Consider the following 25,061-nt stretch of genomic DNA (forward strand, 5'->3'; position numbering starts at 1 on the left):
ACCAATGTTTCGTCTACTGAACGTACTGTGTATTGTCCATTCTGCTATTTCTGGTACTTAAAACACAATAGATTAGCCCAGAGGTTCCCAAAGTCTGCCATTACAGTCCACGTTTTAGGGTTATCCATGCTAGAGCACAGGTGACTTAATTAGTACCTCAATCCATTTGATTTAACCATCTGGATTCAAGCTTGGATATCCCTAAAACGTGGACTGTAATGGTGGACTTTGAGAACCTTTGGATTAGCCAAAAGATTTGAAGCATTTGAATTATTTAAAGTATTGTTTCATGTCTATCAGCTCATGTTTTTTATGTATTATTTGATGTGTAACAAGATTTGATTTCTGTGTAAAATATTTCCCACACTCAGAGCATGGAACGGTTTGTCCCCCGTGTGAATTCTCTGATGTCTAATAAGAAATGATTTAGGTGTAAAACATTTCCCACACTCAGACCATGGAAATAACTTCTCACCTGTGTGACTTCTCTGATGTGTAATTAGATTTGATTTTGTTGTATAACATTTCCCACACTCAGAGCATGAAAACGGTTCCCCATCTGTGTGACATCTTTGATGTATGAGACTTGATTTTTCTGTAAAATATTTCCCACACTAAGAGAATTAAATTGGTTTCTCCCCTGTGTGACTTTTCTGATGTCTAATAAGAATTGATTTATGTGTAAAACATTTCTCACACTCAGAGCATGGAAATGGTTTCTCACCTGTGTGACATCTCTGATGTGTAATTAGATTTGATTTCTCTGTAAAACATTTCCCACACTCAGAGCATGGAAATGGTTTCTCACCTGTGTGACATCTCTGATGTATAACAAGATGTGATTTCTGTGTAAAACATTTCCCACACTCAGAGCACGGAAACGGTTTCACACCAGTGTGATTTCTCTGATGTATAATTAGACTTGATTTACCTGTAAAACATTTCCCACACTCAGAGCATGAAAACGGTTTCTCACCAGTGTGACTTCTCTGATGTGTAATTAGACTTGATTTACCTGTAAAACATTTCCCACACTCAGAGCATGGAAATAACATCTCACCTGTGTGACTTTCTGATGTGTAACAAGATTTGATTTCAGTGTAAAACATTTCCCACACTCAGAGCACGAAAATGGTTTCTCACCTGTGTGACATCTCTGATGTGTAACAAGATTTGATTTCTCTGTAAAACATTTCCCACACTCAGAGCATGAAATTGGTTTCTCACCTGTGTGACATCTCTGGTGTTTAACAAGATGTGATTTCTGTGTAAAACATTTTCCACATTCAGAGCATGGAAATGGTTTCTCACCTGTGTGAGTTCTCTGATGTTTAACAAGATGGGATTTCTGTGTAAAACATTTCCCACACTCAGAGCATGGAAATAGATTCTCACCTGTGTGACATCTCTGATGTGTAACAAGATATGATTTCTCTGTAAAACATTTTCCACACTCAGAGCATGGAAATGGTTTCTCACCTGTGTGACATCTCTGATGTGTAACAAGATAGGATTTCTGTGCAAAACATTTCCCACACTCAGAGCATGGAAATGGTTTCTCACCTGTGTGAGTTCTCCGATGTCTAACAAGACAGGCTTTCTTTATAAAACATTTTCCACACTCAGAGCATGGAAATGGTTTCTCACCTGTGTGAGTTCTCTGATGTCTAACAAGATATGATTTCTCTGTAAACCATTTCCCACAGTCAGAGCATGGCAATGGTTTTTCACCAGTGTGACATCTCTGATGTATAACAAGATAGGATTTCTGTGTAAAACATTTCCCACACTCAGAGCATGGAAATGGTTTCTCACCTGTGTGACTTCTCTGATGTGTTTTAAGATATGATTCATAGATGAAACATTTCCCACACTCAGAGCATGAAAATGGTTTCTCACCTGTGTGACTTCTCTGATGTGTTTTAAGATGCGATCTATAGAGGAACCATTTCCCACACTCAGAGCACGTATGGGGCGTTGGACTGGTCTTAGTTGGTTGGTCTCTAATGACCTTCGTAATCTGTTGGGCATCTATAGAACAGGAAAATATTTTATCTACTGCAGGAGCTGTAATAGGTGTACCAATATCTGTGGTATCAGGAGAATGTTCCCCATAATCAGAGGGATTAGATGACACATGGGCACTGTGAGGTGCTGGATGTATAATTGGGGTGTTAGGGTTTTTTCCTAGAGAATCTCGGGTGATGTTGTGATCTTCTATTTCACCATCTGTAGATAAGATGAGATGTCCCTCTGAGATCTTCCTTCTGTTACATCCATCTGATGGGAATAAAATAAATATATGAATAAAGTATTATTTCCCTGTAACAAGGATAGTTTTCCAATAGAGACTACGGTGACAGGTCCCCAAATTAGCATCAAATGTGGAAGTTCTGTTATTTCATGGTACAATTTATAACTGTCACATATTATGCTATGCTATAGTTACTACAGGGTTTACATGTTTATTCCAATACAAAACAAAGACAATTGTTGCCGGCATTGGCGCCACCACTACATACCTGGGTCCATCTAGCAATTCAAGCACAAGGACTTAAGCAAATCATTTAAGCTTGCAGCCCAGTATCAAGGTTCTTGCAAGTATTTATAGTGTGTATTCATCAAACACCATTAAAATGGTGGTAAAATGTGCCCATCTCCCAGATCCAGAGGCTGATGCCTAAACAAGCATAGGCTAGTGAGATACACCCAAAACTGCCTCATATCAACTTGATTGACAGCAATCAGGACTTATGGCACAATTTTGAAATGAAATACAATAGGCCAGCACTGGATGTTACCCATACATTACATGGTACCAGCTGCAAGGCAATAGGTTTTTGTTTCAAAATTAGCTTCTGTAGCTGGGAGGCAAGGACGATGTAACTACAAGTCAGAGGTGTATTAAGGACCATTCAACTTGCAGAAATTAGGCACTCCTGACACCGGGCTGCAGCTTAAATTTTTAGGAGCAAAATATGAACAAATCCTGATACTGTGCTTTGCTAGATATACACAGATTGTCAGTGGTGGTGACAAGCCCCAAAGTGCCAGATGTCCTTGTTCTTCCTGGTGATCGTAACATTTTTTTGGGCTTAATTCAACACTCCTAGAAATTCTTACTGTCAGCAACCGCCTGTTACTGACTCCTCCCAATGCCTCCTGGGTGGTGTTGGCTAATTGCCACTCATCTCTCACTGTGGACCAGTCTGCCAAGGGTAGCTGGCAGAGGGCTTGAGCTTGGAGACACTGGGCTCAAACCAGCCCAGTACAGCTGGAGAAAGGAGTAGTGTTTGGCACTCAGTGTTCACCCCACGCTCTATGTTCCAGGCGCAGCGCCCGGCAAGAAATCTCTGCCGCCCGGCACTTAGCATTCCCCCCCTCCTGGCCACAATGCGCAACACGTCTCCTGACCTCTGCCGCCCGGCACTTAGCATTCCCCCCCTGGCCACAATGCGCAACGTCTCCTGGTCACCCTTAATGTGTCCCTGTTGCCAAGGACACGGGTGCCGGATGTGACGCCAATGCTGTACTCCGAGGTGCCAGGCAGGGGACACTGACTGTATTGGGACGGAGGAGATGCCAGTCGGGATGTTGCTATGGTAGGTGCCGGGCAGCGGACGCTGCATTGGGACGGGGGAGGTGCCGGACAAGGGGTGCGATTATGCAATGGGGGAGGTGTCGGGTGGATGACAGTGCTTGGCAGGGGATGCTGCAGGGGAGTTGTCAGACTGCAGTGCAAAGATCCCTCCCCCTGTATAAAATCACAGGCGCACTGTTCAGGCGGGAACAGTTGCCTGAGCTGATTAAAGAGTAGACCTGTGTCCACACTCTCTGTGTTGGAGCTCAAAATCATCTGTGGGCCAGTATTTAGGAACCTTAGGGACCAGTATCTGAGGGCTGTATATTCTGTGGTACCAGCAAGTCAGTGGGGACAGTATTTGTGGAGCTGCAGCTGTTTAAAAAAACTACATTCTGTATAGCCTGCATTAGGGGCCAGTATCTAAGTGCTGTATAAAAAGAAATTAATTTGTGCCAGCAAGTCACCTGTATTTGAGGGCTGTATAAAAATAAATTCATTTGTGCCAGCAAGTCACCTGTATTTGAGGGCTGTATAAAAATAAATTCATTTGTGCCAGCAAGTCACCTGTATTTGAGGGCTGTATAAAAATAAATTCATTTGTGCCAGCAAGTCACCTGTATTTGAGGGCTGTATAAAAATAAATTCATTTGTGCCAGCAAGTCACCTGTATTTGAGGGCTGTTTAAAAATAAATTAATTTGTGCCAGCAAGTCACCTGTATTTGAGGGTGGTATAAAAATAAATTCACTTGTGCCAGCAAGTCACCTGTATTTGAGGGCTGTATAAAAAATAAATTTCTTTGGTGCCAGCAAGTTAGGCCTGCATTTGAGGGCTGTTTAAAAATAAATTCATTTGAGCCAGCAAGTTAGGCCTGTATCTGAGGGCTGTATAAAAATACATTTCTTTGGTGCCAGCAAGTGGGGACAGTACCTGGGAGCTGTTAAAAAATACATCCGTGTTCAGCCACTAGTTACCCATAATGAGTAAGAATATAAATCAGAAAACAACAATTTTAAGTTTCTTTACGTAAAATTAAAATACTAACAAAATATCAGAGCCAGAGATTTCCAACAAGGACACTTCAGACGAGGCCGGACCATCTTCTGAATCACAGTCTGTTTCACATGATAAATGTTTCTCTAAACATCGCACATCAAGAGTAAACTAAGACTGGTTTAAAACATTTCAGTGGTTATTGGTAAAAGATAGTGGAATGATGTGTTCCACTTGTATAAAATATGGAAAGAGACCGGCTGCAAATAAGGAAGTAACTTGGGTGACTATTCCGTGCAAAAGACTCCGTAAAGAAAGCTTACTTGACCATGAGCAAAGTAAATTACTCACCGATTCGTGTTCAAATATACTTCAAAAACGTGTTCTTGAAGAAACAGGGATAGGAGACATTGAACGATCAGTTTCAATTTTGATTAACTTGCAGAGAGCACTGCAAGGCTGTGGGTTGTACATATTTACGCCATCTTGATATTGGAAAGAATGCAAGAACTGCTTGACATCTTAGCTTCACAGATAAGATGTGAAATACTTAAACAATTGCATTCAGCAGAATATTTCAGTGTTCTATGTGATGAAATAACAGACATCTCTGTTTTGAAGCAACTTATTATATACATTAAATATGTTTGTCAAGTAAAAAAAAGAGATTACTGTTAGTTTTATATCCACATGTAGTATCATTGATGGCAAAGCTGAAACTATAACTAACAAACTAATTGAACAAATTGACAATATAGAAAGGAGAAAGTCCTGCACGCACAAGAATCCCATACTCACAGAAACGAGACAGAAAAACTGGCGACCAGAACAAGATGCTTCTGAAGCACAGGGAGGGCACCCTGTGGACCCTAAGGACTTCGTAGAAACAGAGATAACAAAAGTTCTTACCATATCTCTTGTTTTCTACTTCAGGGTCCATAGGGTCCACACGGAAGTACCTTGGGGATGTCCCAAAGCAGTATCCTTCAAGGGTGGGGATGCTCCTGTGCAGAAAGGAGAATCCGCCGCCCAAAGAAAGCATCCTGAGAGGCGAAGGTATCAAAAGCATAATACCTCACAAAGGTCTGAACCGTACACCACGTGGCCGCCTTACACAGCTGAACAGCCGAGGCGCCACGCCGAGCTGCCAACGAGTGACCCACAGACCTCGTAGAATGAGCAGTGACAGAGGGCAGAACAGGAATGCCCTCATGAACATAGGCCTCAGAAATCGCCAAGCGAATCCAACGGGCCAAAGTGTGCTTATTGGCCGGCCAACCCTTCTTGTGGAAACCATACAAAACAAACAAACAATCCGATTTCCGGAAAGAACAGGTGCGCTCCACATAAATGCGAAGAGCGCGAACCACATCCAACGTGGCCTCACCCACGACAAACCTGGAGAGTGAAAGGCCAGAACAATGATCTCCTCATTAATGTGCAAACTTGATACAACCTTAGGGAGAAAACCAGGGCGAGTCCGAAGAACCGGCCTATCCTGATGAAAAATCAAATAAGGGGAGGCGACAGGAGAGAGCCCCCAGATCCGACACTCTTCTGGCAGATGCTATAGCCAAAAGAAAAATCGCCTTAGCAGTAAGCCATTTGAGGTCCACTGAGCCCAATGGTTCAAATGGGGGACCTTGAAGGGTCTTCAGAACCACAGCTAAATCCCAAGGAGCCACCGGAGGGACAAAGGACCCCTTGCATAAAGGTGCGGACATCAGCAAGAGGAGCAATCTGACGCTGAAACCACACCGATAGAGCAGAAACCTGCACCTTCAAAGAGGCAAGGCGTAGACCCTGATCCAAGCCCACCTGAAGAAAGGCTAGGACCTGGGAAATCCGAAACACCAGAGGATCGTACCCCTTAGGTCGGCTCCATTCAAAATAAGTGTGCCAGACCTTATGGTAAAGCCTGGCCGAAGCCGGCTTTCTAGCCCTAAGCATGGTATTGACCACTGAGCTAGAAAAACCCTTTGACCTCAAGAGGGATGTCTCAAGAGCCACGCCGTCAAAGACAGACGACCCAGATCCGGGTAAAGACATGGACCCTGAGACAACAGGTCTGGGCATTGAGGTAGCAACCACGGAGTGTCGATGGAGAGACTCCGAAGATCTGAGTACCAGTGACACCTGGGCCACGCTGGAGCCACCAGCAGGATCGTGCCTCCGTCTTGCTTGAACTTTCGAAGCACCCGAGGCAGAAGGGAGAACGGAGTAAAACAGGTACGCGAACTGGAAGGTCCACCGTACCGACAGAGCGTCTACAAGGAGAGCCCCTGCGTCTCTTGTTTGGGATCCGTACGCCCGCAACTTGCGGTTGTGTCTGGAGGCGATGAGGTCTATTTCTGGAAGGCCCCCCTGTCCACTAGGAGTTGAAATACTTCCTGGTGAAGGGACTATTCCCCTGGGTGCACGTCGTGACGGCTGAGGAAGTCCGCTTCCCAGTTGAGCACTCCTGGAATGAACACTGCCGAGATGGCTGGTAGATTGCCTTCCACCCAAGTCAGAATGCGAGATACCTCTTTTAGAGCCGCCTGACTTCGAGTTCCTCCTTGATGATTTAGTAAGCCACCGTCGTGGTGTTGTCTGACTGAATCTGTACGGGATTCCCCTGGAGAAAGAGTCTTGCTTGTTGTAAGCCTCGGAAGACTGCTCGAAGTTCCAATATGTTGATCGGAAGAGCAGACTCCGCTAGAGTCCACAGGCCCTGAAACACGTGTGGACCCGTCACAGCGCCCCACCCTCGGAGACAGGCGTCCGTCGTCAGAAGGACCCAATCCGAGATCCAGAAAGGGCGTCCCCTGGTGAGATGAGACGTCTGTAGCCACCAGGCCAGAGACAGACGTACCTCCGGAGAAAGCACTAGCGTCTGAGTCTTTAGCCGATGAGGCAACCCATCCCAACTGGAGATTATTAACTTCTGCAGAGACCTCGAGCGGAACTGGGCATACTCCACCATGTCGAACGTCAAAACCATGGACCCCAGTAACCTAATTGCAGAGTGGATGGACACTCTGCGATCCCGCATACAAGTGCGAATCCTTGTCTGCAACACTGAGATATTTTCCTCTGTCAAAATGACCCGCTGTTGCTGAGTATCCAGCAGTGCTCCGAGATGGAGCAGCCTCCGAGAAGGTGCCAGGGATGACTACTGCCAATTTATCAGCCAGCCGTGATTCTGCAACACAGATATCGTCAGTTGCAGGTGGTGGCGAAGTACCTCTAGAGACCCTACTAGGAGTAGTAGGTCATCTAGGTAAGGCAGGAGGCGGACCCCCTGCAGGCGAAGATGCACCGCCATAACCTTGGTAAACACCCTCGGGGCTGTACAGAGGCTAAATGGTAGTGCCTGAAACTGATAAATCTGGTTTGCTACCACAAACCTGAGGAATCGCCTATGAGACATAGCTATTGGGACATGCAGGAATGCATCCTGGATATCCAAAGACACCATAAAATCCCCAGGTTCCATAGCCAAAATAATAGAATGCAGGGTTTCCATTCTGAACTGAGGCACCCTCAAATATCTGTTTAGGGACTTCAGGTTGAGGATAGGCCGGTACGATCCGTTTGGCTTTTGCACCAGAAAGAGGTTGGAATAATAACCCATCCCCCTTTGAGGTAACGGGACCGGTATTATAACCCCTTCCTGGAGCATAGATCGCACGAACGTGTGAATTTCCAGAGCCTTCACTGGATTTGAATGAAGGTCCGTGGTAAGGAACTGATGTGGAGGTCTTCTGCGGAAGGAGAGGGCATACCCGTAAAAGACCACTTCCCTTACCCAAGTGTCCATGGTGGTCTGACACCAACACTGGGTGAATTGAAGAAGTCGGCCTCCCACCTTGGGGTCCCCCAAGAGGAGGCCCGTCCCGTCAGGCTGAAGGCTTGTCGTCAGGCTTGGCGGCTGGGCATCTGGTGCTCCAAGCCTATTTCCTAGGCTTAGAGGTCTTCTTGTTTCCGGAAGGCCTTGGAAAGGACTGCACCTTTGATTTACCCTGAGGCCGATAGGACCGAAAGGGCGAAGTCCCTGACCCAGAAGTAGTTGGAGCAGAAGGCAAGCACGCAGATTTTGCTGCCGCCAGTGTATCCAGAATCTTATCCAAGGCCGGACCGAACAGGACCTGACCATTGTACGGAAGACATTCAAAGCCCTTTTTGGAATCCGCATCTGCTCTCCACGAGCGTAGCCACAAAGAACAGCGAGCTGACACCGATGCCGTAGAAATCCTGGAAGTAAGTAGGCTCACATCCAAAGCTGCCTCATTGACATAAGCAATTGTAAGCTTGAAAGAGGTGGGCTGCGCTTCCAATAGTGGTGATGAAGTAGAACCTATATGCTGGGGAAAAAAGGGGGTCGGGTAGGTGCTGCAACGTATGCAGGAGTACCACTTCTTGCTAAGTAAATGCGACAAAGGGGGGTGGGTATACGTGCGCTCCTAAAAGGGGAGAGAATGTGGTCGTAGGTGTAGGATGTGTGGTGGAGGGGTCTGTGGGTGGGGGGTGTAAGGGGGGAGTATGGAGAGGATGTGGTGTTGTGTAGGTGGGTGGATAGAATGAAAACTGACAAATGATATTGGATCCAAACCTATTTATTGGGTAGACACAATGCTCCCTAGGTGGTTCCGTATGCTGACATCCAGTGAATGATGATAATAGTCTCGGTACGCCCCACGGTTGGGGGGGTTGGTAGACCCTTTTAGGGGGCTCCTTTGGTGTGCGGTCCTCACTCCTGCACGTCCCCCTGCTGGACCTTTGGTCGACAGACTTATGGCAACCGGGGTATGGTGTAGGCTGTGAACCAGGGTGTCTAATTGAGATGGCGGTGTCCCGCTCTGCTTATTGGTGGACTTACCTACCGGTGGGGCATTACGAGACTATTATTATCATTCACTGGATGTCAGCATACGGAACCACCTAGGGAGCATTGTGTCTACCCAATAAATAGGTTTGGATCCAATATCATTTGTCAGTTTTCATTCTATCCACCCACCTACACAACCTCTCCATACTCCCCCCTTACCCCCCCCCACAGACCCCTCCACCACACATCCTACACCTACGACCACATTCTCTCCCCTTTTAGGAGCGCACGTATACCCACCCCCCTTTGTCTCATTGACATAAGCAGCTGAATCCCGGAGATTGCCTATCAGTATGATTTGCTCACTGGTAGCCCCAGAAGACAATGATGCTTCCAAGGCATTGGCCCATTTCTCCATGGCTCTGGCCACCCAGTACACCGCCATAGCAGGTCTGGCGACCCCTCCAGCGAGAGAGTAAATGGACTTCAGACATACCTCCACCTTGCGGTCCGTAGAATCCTTTAAAGAAGACATGGACGGCATAGGCAGGGTCGCACTCTTCACTAGGCATGTCACGTGAGAATCCACCTGAGATTCCCACTTTGAAAAATAATTCTTCGCAAAAGGGTAAGCATAAGCTAAACGCTTCTGAGGTTGAAATCTCTTCCCAGGAGCTTTCCACGCCTCCTCCAGATGATCTACTAACTGACCAGATAAAGGAAACACTGCATTAGTGATTTTAACATTTTTAAAATAAGCATATGTGGGCTTATTTTACGTCATGTCATCATTGTTGTAATGTGTAGACTGGGATGACAATAAAGGCCGTTTTGCGGGCCTAAGCGGGGATTCCTGAGAACTCTCTGCAAGGAAATTAACCGTCTTAGGAAAAGTGTCCACCCAGCTAAGTTCAGGGGACACCTGTGGTGCAGGTTGAGGTTGGCCCTGTGCCACCACCATCTGCCCCGGACACCCCTGCAAAGGGCCCGGTACCATCGGCTGCTGTGAAAATCCTATGGGAGGATACACATGTGGGGCCGATAGTCATCACGCCAGGACTGTAATTACCTGTGCCAAAGTTGCCCAAGGTTACTCCTGAGGCACACAGGCAACCTGAAAATGGCCTGGGAGTGTGCATGTTGCACATAAGCCTCCCCCATCAGCCTCTTCCTTCCCAATTCCTGCCTGACATCTAATGCACAAATGCAGGACAGGCGCAGCAAGCTGCACTGATTCACTATCAGACATGTTATACAGTGTATGTGACACACAGGCACAGACAACTATCTATGCACAATATATCCCACCCCCAAACAGCACCTGTACTGTAAGGATCTTTTTCTATTTAGTGAAAAACAGGGACAGTTAAAATGGTTGACAGTGAAAAGAAACACAGGCAGACAGCACTAGCATATATCACATACAGCAGATAACCCTGTTCTAATGGCACTGCTTTGTCAACTACCCAGGCTCTAAAAGCTAGTAGGACCGGCGCTTTACCTGCACCTCTACTGCCCTGGAGGGAGAGGTATGCAGGAGGGGACCCGGCTCCACCGCTGGCTGATGCTCCAAGATGGCCACCGGAGAGAGGAGGAACCACATAGAGCGCGCTGTAAACACGCGCTCAGCAGTGGGGAGGAGCCGGCTGAAACAGGCATCCTCCCCCGGCCTGCAATTAACCCCAGGGACCCCAGAGCAGTACCACTGCTTTGCTCAGGTCCGCTGTCCCTGCAGTTTGGTGGCACGCAGGACTCAGTGCCTGGCTCCACCACAGACCGCATCCCTAGGAAGCCCCCAGCCCTGAGGAAATGACTGTGTAGTAACGGACGCCTACAGCGGGCGTCTGCTGTTACTTACTGCTGCCCCCGTGAATCCGGCACACAGTCAGGGATCCTCCGGGGTCCCTGCTAGTGAGAACCCCTGTGGCCCGCCGAGATCCCCAGATCAGTACTGGGGTCTCAGTGCCGGCGGAGCGGTGATGTGGATGTCCGCTGGACTGTCCACATCACTGCCCTTGAAGATCTTCAGGGGCTGTATCAGCCCACCTTTGCGTGGAACACCCGACTCCGGCCGGGCACCGACGAAACTGAAGGTGCCTTGGCTGGGGGGGCGAGGTATAGGAAGGAAGCCCGGTGCATCCTGGGAGGCTCTAAGAATTTAACTGCGTGGTGGCTGGGGATTGGTCCCCAACAACCTATACCCCAAGGTACTTTAATATTTAAATTTCACAGTAACAGGATAATTGCATTCTTCCTTTGATAAGCCTGACACTTATTACAGAGAATATTTAGTCATCATGAAGAAAACTAAATTATTGTGGCTTAAACACAACGTGTTACACGACTGGTCTCCTTAGTACGGAAGGCATGAACAGGAAACTCCAATATGCAGGAAGACCAAAAGACAAAGGCATCACTAGGGCAAATGGTTAATCAAAGGCTTCACTAATATGTTACTGTCTGTGTCTGGGTGACACAATAACCTTCCCTTATCGGGTAACCTGGCCGCTCACAGCACTCTCCAAGGGTCACACAGACACTACGGGGAAAGTGCTATTATATAACAGTGCCCAGTCAGTACATGTAACATTATTATTCTGATCCCTGCGCTTAGCGCTGTACAAGTGCTACCCTGCAATATAGAACTTAGCTGCCCTGAGGCTGCAGGGTAATTCATATGATATTTATATATAACTATCTTTATATCTATACATATAAATACAGTAAGTAGGAATTACAATTCAGCCTCTCGTACTCTGTTTGAACATTGCACATTATCTACACTGTGCCCAGCACTGGGAGGTAACAGCCTCGGTGGTGCAGCCACCAGATGATATTCAAATGCCACATCCAGCTGCAAACAACGTACATACTACATCATTATATATGCAGCCAGCATAAAGCCTATAATGCCAACATTTCCCTGAGATGGTGCCATAGCACATAATGTTATGCAGTAGTGGCCATCTCAGCCCCGTGGCTTGTGTCCCCGACCAAATACAACAATTGTCTTTCTTTATTGCATTTATATACGGCATTAATATCGCCACGCAGCTTGTACCATGTACAATATGGATAAACCCAGACGCGGACATGTTTGTATTAATAATTTACGATACTTGCGGTGGAGTTTACATTGTAAACTATATACTATAGATGAAATGTGTTCTGACATACTAGACCAGGCCTAGCCAACCTGAGGCTCACCAGCTGCTGTGAAACTACAAGTCCCAGCATGCCCTGCCAAAGTTTGTCTATTAGGAAATGCTAAAACTGTGGCAGGGCATGCTGGGATGTGTAGTTTCACAACAGCTGGAGGACCACAGGCTGGCCAGGCCTGTACTAGACCATGAAAGCTGAAGACACATGAACAAGACACTGCTGCCTCCAGGCTTGCAGGAAGATGTGCAATATCCATGGGATGTACGGAAAGAGAAGCTGGAAATGCGCACAGGTCACCATTCTGGGGAATATTTACATTAATATTTTTTTTTATTGCTAATTTCCATTATGACAAGGCAGACAAGTAGTGTGGACGGAAATTATTTCATCCCAAAAGACGTGTTCCATGCCCTCATGGTGATCCTTCCAATATACAGAAATGTCTACTACTGTAGTTCTTATTAGGAAGTGAGTAAAAATATTCAGCATATTATCCTATGTAGCACTGGTCAGAGTGCCCGTCCACAGGATCTGCAAGTGCCCTAGAAACAATCTGGCTGTAGGCACCCTGCCAGCGAGGATAAAGGGCGAGGGGGGTATACAGTGCTGTCCACAGAGCATCTGCGCCCTGTGAGATCGCACCAGTTGCCCATAGCTAGTTACGGCACTATGTTGTAGTGTAAGGAGTATGTGAATGTGACTCTTCTCTGTAATAAGTCTTTATTACTCACCTGTGGTATCTGTAAGGATTTCCTCCTCCTTACACTGCTGATCACCCCTCACATATGTCTCTTCTCCCTGTGTATCTTCTGCCTTCATATCAGTCACATAAGTCTCTTCTTCTCCCTCTATATATTCTGCCTTATTATCAGTCACATACGTCTCTTCTCCCTCTGTATCTTCTGCCTTCATATCAGTCTCATAAGTCTCTTCTCTCTCTATATCTTCTGCCTTATTATCAGTCACATACGTCGTCTCTTCTTCTCTCTCTATATCTTCGGCCTTCATATCAGTCACATATGTCTCTTCTTCTCCCTCTGTATCTTCTGCCTTCATATCAGTCTCATAAGTCTCTTCTCTCTCTATATCTTCTGCCTTATTATCAGTCACATACGTCGTCTCTTCTTCTCTCTCTATATCTTCGGCCTTAATATCAGTCACATACGTCTCTTCTTCTCCCACTGTATCTTCTACATTAATATCAGCAAGATCTTCAATCTAAATGACCGATAAAATAATCAAGTCTAATTTCATTGAGAGTAAACAGTATGAAATCAGTGTAGAAGACATACACCGATGCTCTATAGATCATACAGTGTCAGTCACGTTGGTATTTGGAGAGACTCTAAATTCCATCTACCTGATCTTCCTGTAGGATCCTGTGATTCTCCTCTGTACAATCCTGTGAATAAAGTGGACGGGGACATCTCTCTGGGGTATTTCTGTTACTGGTTCCATCTGTAGGAGATGCACAGTGACTGAGTACATTGTATATATGTGATTATCAGATGATGTGTATCTAGGTGGCCCTGTACCTGCTCTCCCCTGTACAATAAATGACAGTCTTCTCTTACCCAGTGATGTGAGGGGCCGGTGATTCTCCATGATCACGTCCTTGTACAGACCCTTGTGTTCCTCTATATACTCCCCCTCCTGCATGGAGACATAGACAGTGACATCCTGACACATTATAGGAACCTGACAAACATAATGACACAGTTATCACCCAGACACATCACCTAGTGGTGCCATGAGTGGGGCAAGTTACGGATCCAGCAATGGAGATTCCATGACGTTGGAGCGGGAACTCGCACTGCATCTGATTGAATTGACCCCATAGTAATCTCAGTCAATTCACTCCTGTAAAGTCTTTAATATAACGTATACGATAGGAAAACTCACTAAAGGAACCAGTGCTCACACTTAAACGTGCACAACCGATAGATGAACTATGTGATTTAAAAGCTTTCATTTTCAGGGTTTTTTAAAATGCTAATTTACGCAGGCAGTTACTGTAAGAGACAATAGGTGTATGGGGTGGGGTGATAGGTGAGGGGTTATATTTTGGCACAAAGGTTAGTTTCTTGTAATGCCCCAACTACCACTGATCTGTATTATTGTATTACTGAGAATTATATTAGTGGTATTGGCCAATCAGTTACCTACATGTGCATCTACATTGGCTAAAAATGTATGGGATGTACTAAGGGTACCTGGCAATCGGATCCCTTGTTTCATCCTCATCTACTGTATATCCAGAGGCCAGACTTTGTGAGGGAGAAAAGATCCAGACTAATATAAAGTAATGTTCTTTATTGCATTATTAATTAGTGTATGATATTCCGTACAAGGAGATGGCTGGAAATAGGGCATAAAACGAAATCACAGGATAGTGACAATCTTACCTGTGGAAGCGTTCTAATGGCCCCTAATACTAAAGTTGGTTACACAAATAGATATATATTTTATATATATATATATATATATATATATATATATATATACATATACACACACACAAATTGCTGCAAATAACTTTTTTTTTACTGAAGAATATAGCATGTGATTAAAAACTCATAGATACATAAATAGGTTACACTATAATACACAAAACATAAAAAGGAAAAAAGTCCTCTTTGGTACCTAAAACCAAGTGCACAGATGTTGAAAATAGATTATGTCTGTGTGTATATTTATATATAAGTAATATAAGATAATATGGAACTGTGTTGGAGGCGTGCCACCTCTATAAATCATAATGCGTCTGACATATCAGGGATACAAAAAAAGAAAACGGAGGGGTATACAGAAACAAGCACATAGCTAGCTAATCCCCATGTAATCAGGTATAACGGAGAAGCGAATAAGCACAGCTAGAAAAAAGTGCTGCAATATGCTGCCTGCAGAATCTACAATGAATAGAACCAAAGTTTCATATGCAATAGTAGTGCACAATGCTAAATGAAGGCACTCATATCCAAAGGGTTACATATAGTGCATATCCTGCTGTATAATGTAAGGGCAAAACCCCTGCATAAGAAGACAGATGAAACTACATAAGAGACAAAGTAAGAGAACATGTCAATGTCAATTACCTACATTTAGCATAACCACAAATAGGACCTACATAGAGCATAACCACAAATAGGACCTACATAGAGCATAACCACAAATAGGACCTACATAGAATATAACCACAAATAGGACCTACATAGAATATAACCAAAAATAGGACCTACATAGAGCATAACCACAAATAGGACCTCCATTGACCATAAGCACAAATAGGACCTACATAGAGCATAATCACACATAGTACCTACATAGAACATAACCACACATAGTACCAATATAGAGCATAACCACAAATAGGATCTACATACAGCATAACCACAAATAGGACCTACATACAGCATAACCACAAATAGGACCTACATACAGCATAACCACAAATATGACCTAAATACAGCATAACCACAAATAAGACCTACATAGAGCATAACCACAAATAGGACCTACATAGAATATAACCACAAATAGGACCTACATAGAATATAACCAAAAATAGGACCTACATAGAGCATAACCACAAATAGGACCTCCATTGACCATAAGCACAAATAGGACCTACATAGAGCATAATCACACATAGTACCTACATAGAACATAACCACACATAGTACCAATATAGAGCATAACCACAAATAGGATCTACATACAGCATAACCACAAATAGGACCTACATACAGCATAACCACAAATAGGACCTACATACAGCATAACCACAAATATGACCTAAATACAGCATAACCACAAATTTTTACCTACATACAGCATAACCACAAATAAGACCTACATAGAGCATAACCACAAATAGGACCTACATAGAGCATAACCACAAATAGGACCTACATAGAATATAACCACAAATAGGACCTACATAGAATATAACCAAAAATAGGACCTACATAGAGCATAACCACAAATAGGACCTCCATTGACCATAAGCACAAATAGGACCTACATAGAGCATAATCACACATAGTACCTACATAGAACATAACCACACATAGTACCAATATAGAGCATAACCACAAATAGGATCTACATACAGCATAACCACAAATAGGACCTACATACAGCATAACCACAAATAGGACCTACATACAGCATAACCACAAATATGACCTAAATACAGCATAACCACAAATAGGACCTACATACAGCATAACCACAAATAAGACCTACATAGAGCATAACCACAAATAGGACCTACATAGAGCATAACCACAAATAGGATGTACATACAGCATAACCACAAATAGGATCTACATAGAGCATAACCACAAATAGGACTTGCATAGAGCAAAACCACAAATAGGACCTACATAGAGCATAACCACAAATAGGAGCTACCACATATCAGTGTCTGCTGCAGGCTTAATAGTAAGAATGTACTGGGAACAAACAATATGTCTTTGGCATTCATTACGAAATATAATTCCTCTACCAATGAAATTAAGAGGATTATTAATAAAAACTCGGCACTTCTTAAAAGGGATAGACTTCTAGGTAAGGATTTGGAAGGTGGTTGTAAAGTGGTCTTTAGGAGGGCTGAGAGCTTAAAATTAAAGCTGGCTCCCAGTTCTTTGAAGAACCCGAAAATCCCTAACAAAGAACCCTATTTGACTTGGTTGGAACCAAAGCCAAAAGGTTTTTTTAAATGTGGTAAAACAAAAATGCCACACTTGTGATCATGCAGATCACAAGAGTAGTACTGTGACCTTTTTTACTGATAAAAGTTCTTTTAATATAGACTCCTTCCTAAATTGTCAATCTAACTTTGTAATCTATGTTATTTCATGTGGTTGTGGAGTCCAATATGTAGGGAGAACCACCCGTACCCTAAATGTTAGCTTTTTAGAACACAGACGCTGTATGACGAAAAATCTTAAAACACATAGTCTACCAAAGCATGTTTCTAAATGCCCCCAGGGTGATCTTAAGAATATTAAAATTAAAGCGATAGAACAAATTAAACCAACAAGAGGTGGTGACAGATTTAGGTCACTATGTAGAAGATAAGCTTTTTGGATATTTAAACTTGACACTCTAGCCCCTAAAGGGCTTAATGATACAATAGAACTTAATGGAGTTTAATATTAACCCGTTATAGTAGTCTGTCTTGTGTGTTCACAACTTGGTGGGAGGTGTTTTTGGGTTGTTAGATAACTCCAGTTCCCTGGGGGTCTGGTATCTCATGCACCTGCACCAATTCTGGCTTTTCTGTAGGGGCCTAAGTGTTATCTGCCATTAGATAGTCCAATATTGACATCATCGACCGCCCTAGTCCCTATTTTTTAAGTAGGTTATCGTAACTAGTATTGCTTATACTCCAGAGTGCCTTATATCTGACTCCAGAGTGCCTTATATCTGTCGTTGTGCTCTATGCATTCATACATGCACATTCTTTGGAAGTGTATGTATACACACGCAGGTTTATTGGATGTTTTTTAGGAAGTAGGTGGTACCTTTAGTATTTATATGTCTGAGTGGATTTACACCCAGTTATGTAGTTCCACACACCATTAGTATGTGTTTATGAGTATACCAGTAGTATGGATTTGTGTAGATGAACAGTATTTGATACTATGAGTTTATGTTCTTTCTTCCGTATTTTGAGATTTACATCCTTTTTTTTTCTCCTGGATTTGTCACTCAAGGGATTTTGAGTGACACATTTTTTTCTTTTATTATTATTATTATTTACTTCACAATATGAGTTTTGATTTATTTTTATTTTTTTTAAGAAATTATGTTAAGGACGTTTGCACTGAAGATTTATTGATTATAAGTATTTTTTGAGCAGTCTGTTACTAACTATGTATGTTTTATTAAAGTTAAAGGTCTCTCATAGTTATTTAGCACTATTTTATCTGGATTCTCCTTTTCTTTTTGTGTTAAGTAATAGCAGTATTCAGTATACAGTAGTTTATTTTAAGCTCTATACAATCCATATGATTACTATTAAAATCATTATTATCTTGAGAATGCTGTTTGTAAAGTATAAACTTGCCATGATTCTGATACCCACTTTTGGAAAATACCATTTGAAAATATGAGTAGATGAAAAGTTTTTTTAAAACGCAAAGTCCTTTTTAAACTGAGGAACTATTCACATGAATAGGTTAATGAAAGAATGAGGTGAACAACAGGTTCGAATAATCTCCCTGATCGACAGAAGGAGTGTGTATAAAAAGACAGGAGTTTCTGAGGGGGAGTACTTCTGAGGAAACAGCCCCTTTTTGCCGTGGCTGAGAAACGCGTCAAGCTCCACCCTCTTCAACATTACAGCCTAGGACGTGACCTGATTCAACTTTTTCAGACCGGACTACAGCCGCTAAAATCTGGCAAGTGTGGCAGCCGATCAGCGTGCTCCGTCACTTGGTGTACACCGTGGCACAGCAGCCGAAGGCTTACGCTCCACTCCAGACAGTGACCCGAAGTAAGAACTCTACCTTTGGAGTTTCCCTATTCGGTAGCATAAAGCTGCATTTATCTAACAAGCCTTAGCCCAAAAGTCTCTTCCACGCTAATAGTGGAATTGAGCCCTACACGGAGGGTAAATACAAATAACTACCCTGGGAGTTGCTTTGCCTGCCGGTTATGTTGAATTACTCTGATTGATCAAAAGAATATGGAACTTCTTTCAGACTATCTGCTGAATTAATGTTACTCATTAAATGCGGCACATTGTTTCAATCTAAGGTTATACCGCACTCAGCTGGCTGCTTATTGGCTGTTGCTAGTTTTGCAACATTGTAAATCGTTTGCTGCTAATCCGGTTCATTAATATTTTACGTTGTAACTAAACTTTGAGAGCAAGAGAGAACCAAGGAATACTTATCTCTTATCAATATTTTTCATGACATTATGCCAAGGAATTTTTAATTGTTGGCTGTGGAACACCATCCATTAACTCTTTATCAGAAGGGCATTTTTATATAGGTCTCCAGGCGCCTGAGGTTGTGTTCTATTTGATGTGTATTTCTATGTACATATGCTGCGTAGTACCACTATTATATTAGTGGTTATTATTTCAATTGGATCATTTATGTGCAGCGTATATACTAGTGATTTTATATATTGTGTTCTTTTTATTTCTTATTTTTCATTTTTTATTTATTGATTTATGTATTCATATTTGTAATATTGTGATTAGGTCTATGTGACCAGCAATTCTTATTGGTATATGTAGTATAGTGAATTCTTGGTATCAATAAACTGTGATACTGTCAATGGTTAGCGCTCTTTCTTTTTGCTGTATTTGTTATAACCACACTTGATAAGGCCAAGCTCCTTATCCGTTAGTAGCTGCTACCAATCGCATGTTATGATTCAAGTGGGATTTCATTTATATTAATTATTTGTATATAACCGTTTATTTTGTTAGTCACACTAGCGCCTTTGTGAGGATTTCTCCTCAGTGTGTGTTTTAACTGTGTTATTCGTCCTCATATATCACTGTACGGTCCCCTCTCCCCTATATAATAATAATACCACATATCAGTGAGTGCAGGGAACTGTGTTATTCCCTCACATATATTACTGTACGGTCCCCTCTCCCTATATAATAATAATATAGTGTTCACTCTAGCTCCGGCGGCAGGCAGGAAAAGGGGGCATGGCCAAGAAAAGGGGGCGTGTCTATAAGACGCATCTCCTTTTCGTCATACTTGGGGGCATGCCCGGCGCTTACGGACATGCCGGGCAGCCCCCAAGCGCTGCAGAAAGGGAGAATAGATGCCGGGCGCATGCGCCCGGCGTCTATTCTCCGGCGGTGACCAGGACACCGCATGTTTCTCCACCGGTGGGACACTGCGTCCCGCGGGTGACAACGGCACCCGCAGGCTGTGAGGGCAGGGCGCTTTTTGCCCTCCTCCTGGAGGGCAAGGTGCTTTTTGCCCTCCAGAAGGAGGGCAGGGCGCCGCGCCCCGCTAAAACAGCCTAGCGGGAACGCTAATAATACCACATAGTCAGTGAGTGCAAGGAACTGTGTTTTTCATCCTCATATATCAGTGTACGGTTCCCTCTCCCTATATAATAATAATACCAAATATCAGTGTGTGCCAGGAGCTGTGTTATTCGCCTTCATAAAACACTGGGCCTGATTTAGCACAAATCACAATTGCAACAGCATACGCACATCGAGCAAAAGTTACTGCGTATGCACCACATATGTGCGGCGATGGCACTGCAATTACTGACTCAGAGAGAAATCCATCGCAGAGTGAGCGACAGGATGTGAGTGTTTTGGGGTGGTGATGGCCGTGCCTGTCCGTTTAGAAGCCGTTTCATGGGCATGCATAAATTAGCCACTGTGATGGCATACACAGCTTGAGTACACACTACGTGCGATGAGTCTTGCAGTTTCTGCGTAGGGTATGATTTTATGTAATTGTACATAAGGGGCCGATCTCCGTCGATGTTTATGCTGGATAGCGAGGTAGAACGCATGTGAGAAAGCAGAAGTGGGCGTCTTTATGGTGGCTGAGCTTTTGCAAGCACTAGCATATTTTCGCAGTTTCACTGCGTCCGTAATCACAGCTACGATCGCAGTTGTGATCTGTGCTGAATCAAGACCGCTGAACGGTCCCCTCCCCCCTATATTACAGCATACAGCAGTGTGTGCTGAGAGCTGTGTTATTCCCACACATATATTACTGCAGGTATGCAGTCGGGAAGCCGGCGGACCTAATCCCGACAGCCGGCTTCCCGACTGCTTAATCCCGGCGAGGGTTAAATGACAGGCGTCTTAAATCTAGACGACTGTCATTTTACAGATGCCGGGAGACCGGCTCCCCGCATCCCAATCGAAGGGGCGCCGAGAGTGGATAGCCACGGGGGGAGGGAGGGTTAGGTTTAGGGCTCCCAGGGGGACTTAGGGTCAGGCACCTCCCCGGGAGGTTAGGGATAGGCACCCCCCAGGAGGTTAGGCTTAGGCTAGGGCAAGGTGGGTTAGGCAACCCCGGGGGGGATATAGGGATAGGCACCCCCTCGGGGGACTTAGGTTTAGGCGTTGGGGAAGGGGGGGGTTAGGTTTAGGCACTGGGGTGAAGGTTAGGGTTAGGCACCCCTAAGGGAGGGTTAGGGGGTAGGGTTAGGTTAGACAATACTTACCTTGGACGATCAGGATTTCCTCCTCTGCCGGGATGCCGCTGTCGGGATTCCAACTGCCGGGCATGGGTCCGGAGGTAAATCATACCGATTCCATTACTGCACAGTCCACTCTCCCCATATATAATATTATTTACACATATAAGTTTGTTCTGGGAGCTGTGTTATTCCCCATCATATATCACTGTACAGTCCCCATCCCCTATATAATAATAATAATACCACATATCAGTGTGTGCTGAAAACTGTGTTATTCCCCCTCATATATCACTGTATATTCCCCTCTCCCCTACATAATAATAATACCACATATTAGTGAGTGCTAAGAGCTGTGTTATTCCTCCTCATATATTACTGTACTGTCCACACCTCCCTATATAATAATACCACATATCAGTGTGTGCTGAAAACTGTGTTATTCCTCCTCATATATCACTGTACAGTCCTCTACCCCCTACATAATAATAATACCACATATTAGTGAGTGCTAAGAGCTGTGTTATTGGTTGGCTGTATTTCCCCTTTGTGCTAGGGACCTGGAAGGGACGTGAGTAAGGGCAGAAATGCAGTTCCTGCCCATGACAGCCAGGAAAAGAAGTACTTTGTTCCCACTTAAACAAGTTTGTTGTCCGCTCGCCACGCTTCGGGGACGGTGGCTCGCTACATGGTTATATTCCCCCTCTAAGCCCATTTGGATGGCAGGGAATGATGCTGGACACTGGCTGATGACGTCAGGGTCGTCTCCGTGAAGGGGATTTAGACATGCTTGGCTGTATTTCCCCTTTGTGCTAGGGACCTGGAAGTGACGTGAGTGAGGGCGGAAGTGCAGTTCCTGCCCATGACAGCCAGCTAAAGAAACAGTTTGTCCCCACTTAAACAACTTTGTTGTCCGCTCGCCGCGCTTCGGGCACGGTGGCTCGCTACATGGTTATATTCCCCCTCTATGCCCACTTGGATGGCAGGAAATGACGCTGGACACTGGCTGATGACGTCAGAGTCCTCTCCGTGAAGGGCATTTAGACATTACCCTGTAGTTATTCCTCCTCATATATCACTGTACTGTCCACACCTCCCTATATAATAATAATAATACCATATCAGTGTGTTGGGAGCTGTATTATTCCTCCTCATATATCACTGTATAGTCCTTTCCCTCTTTATAATACAGGTTGAGTCTCCCATATCCAAATATTCTGAAATACGGAAATTTCCGAAATAAGGAATATTTTTAGCATGACTGAGAAAGTGAAACGTTTGCTTTCTGAAAGTTCAATGTACACAAACTTTGTTTAAAGCACAAATTATTAAAAATATAATATAAAATAACCTTCAGGCTGTGTGTATAAGGTGTATATGAAACAAATGAATTTCATGTATGTACACAAATTTTTTTGATGCACAAAATTATTAAAAATATAGTATAAAATGACCTGCAGGCTGTGTGTATAAGGTGTATATAAATGTGTTCTGTGTTTAGATTCGGGTCCCATTCCCAAGATATTTCATTATTTTATGCAAATATTACAAAATACGGAATATTCCGATATCCAAAATACCCCTGGTCCCAAGCATTTTGGATATGGGAGACTCAACCTGTAATATCACATATAAGGGTGTTCTGGGAGCTGTGTTATCCACCTTATATATCATGGTGCAGTCCCCTCCCCCCTATATAATAATAATACCATATAGTGTGTACTGGGAGCTGTGTTAACCCCATCATATATCACTGTATAGTCCATACCCTCCAACTATACCGATATAGTCGGTACAGTAACGTTTTTTAAAGGTCTGTACCGGCAACAGAGGCTGTACCGTTTTGTACCGGTGGGGTACAATCTCCTGAATTCTTTAGCAGCGCTGCTGGGATACAGGACTCCCGCAGCGCTGCTGAGTGACAGGCGGCTCTGCTGCGTCCTCCCTGGTGGTCTGTAGTGCAGTCAGCACTGACGCTGACGTAATTATGCCAGCGTCGGTGATCAGAAGCCAGAGCCCAGTCAGTGCCTGCTACCTCCAGCCCCCATGTACAGCCCTGTAGACACGCCCTTTAAATGTAGCCACGCCCCCTTTTCATCGTGGTCACGCCCCTGTACCAGGTTTTCTCAATGAAATGTTGGAGGGTATGATAGTCCCCATCCCCTATATAATGATATCACATATCAGTGAGTGCTGGGAGCTGTGTTATTCCCCCGGCCCTCATATATCATTGTACAGTCACCTACTGAGTCTATATAATACCACATAGTGCGTTCTGGGAGCAGTGTTACTTCTCTTATGTCACTGTACCCTCTTCCCTATATAATAATAATAATAGCACATATCAGTGTGTACTGGGAGCTGTGTTAACCCCATCATATATCACTGTGCAGTCCCCTCTCTCCTCTAATAATAATAATATAACATATACAGAGCACATTACCTGGGTGCGGCTCTGTCAGTAATGTCTATGAGAAAATGGCAACTAAAGCCCTCGTGGCCCCGCCTCCTCTGCTCTGTGACAGGTAAGCTATAAGAATATGGCCGCCGTTTGCTATTTATGAGGACACTTCTAGACTATTGTGTTTGTTACTCTAGTGATGAAGCTGTGATCGGCATGTTCAGATGGCCAATAGTTAAAGACGGCCTTCCTACTTTGTGCCGCCTGATTGGCCACTCGCTGCGGCCAATCACCACACTTTTGGGAATGAGACAGGGCGGTCACTATGTAAGCTACACGGAGGTGATTGGGGTGGGGGCGTGGCTATCTAGATGGGCGTTCTTTCTCGTATAACTGCAGTATTATCGGGTTATTACAGTATGGTTGGCTGTATTTCCTCTTCGTGCTAGGGACCTGGAAGTGACGTGAGTGAGGGCACGAAGGGGAAATACAGCCAACCCTGCTATCTGCCCCACATGCCCCCAGCACATTCTCTAATCTCAGTTTCTTCCAACGCAGCCAGCAGAAACCAAAATCTGAAGGGGATCTATCCACTTCCATTCTGTGTGTGAGCGGTCACATGGTCTGACGCCAATTGATGACGTCAGAGGGAATTAACTAATAACCTGCCATTCACACCATACTTCTGGGCGGTGCGTTCCACCATACTTCCGGGCAGTGCGGTCCACCATACTTCCGGGCAGTGCGTTCCACACAGAAGAAATTTGATCTCATCCATTCCGCGTGTCCGTCCAGATTTGAGCGCGAAGAAGGCGACGTCTCTGTGTCTGGCAGCAAAAGCCCCAGGTAATGGCGTCCTACTATGCAGGGGGAGTGGTCTAAGGTGTCCTACTATACAGTCTGTTACGGTTATTACTATTATAAAGCCTGTAGTGTCCTGGTTTTATTACTATAGACGGG

At 44.3% G+C, this 25,061-nt stretch overlaps 1 protein-coding gene across 1 annotated transcript; it reads right to left on the reverse strand.

Annotated features, from left to right (window-relative positions):
• Positions 1 to 311: 311 nt before the first annotated feature.
• LOC148500747 (uncharacterized) lies at positions 312 to 24,175 on the reverse strand. Its single transcript, XM_088451334.1, is given in 6 exon segments — positions 312 to 1,072; positions 1,075 to 2,280; positions 13,279 to 13,765; positions 13,908 to 14,005; positions 14,122 to 14,200; positions 24,144 to 24,175. Coding segments are annotated over 5 exon segments (2,271 nt in total). The 5' UTR covers positions 14,153 to 14,200; positions 24,144 to 24,175; the 3' UTR covers positions 312 to 623.
• Between the last annotated feature and the right edge of the window lie 886 nt (positions 24,176 to 25,061).

Source organism: Taudactylus pleione, unplaced genomic scaffold (assembly GCF_031769625.1).
Source record: "Taudactylus pleione unplaced genomic scaffold, aTauple2 ptg000547l, whole genome shotgun sequence".
Lineage (NCBI taxonomy): Eukaryota > Metazoa > Chordata > Amphibia > Anura > Myobatrachidae > Taudactylus > Taudactylus pleione.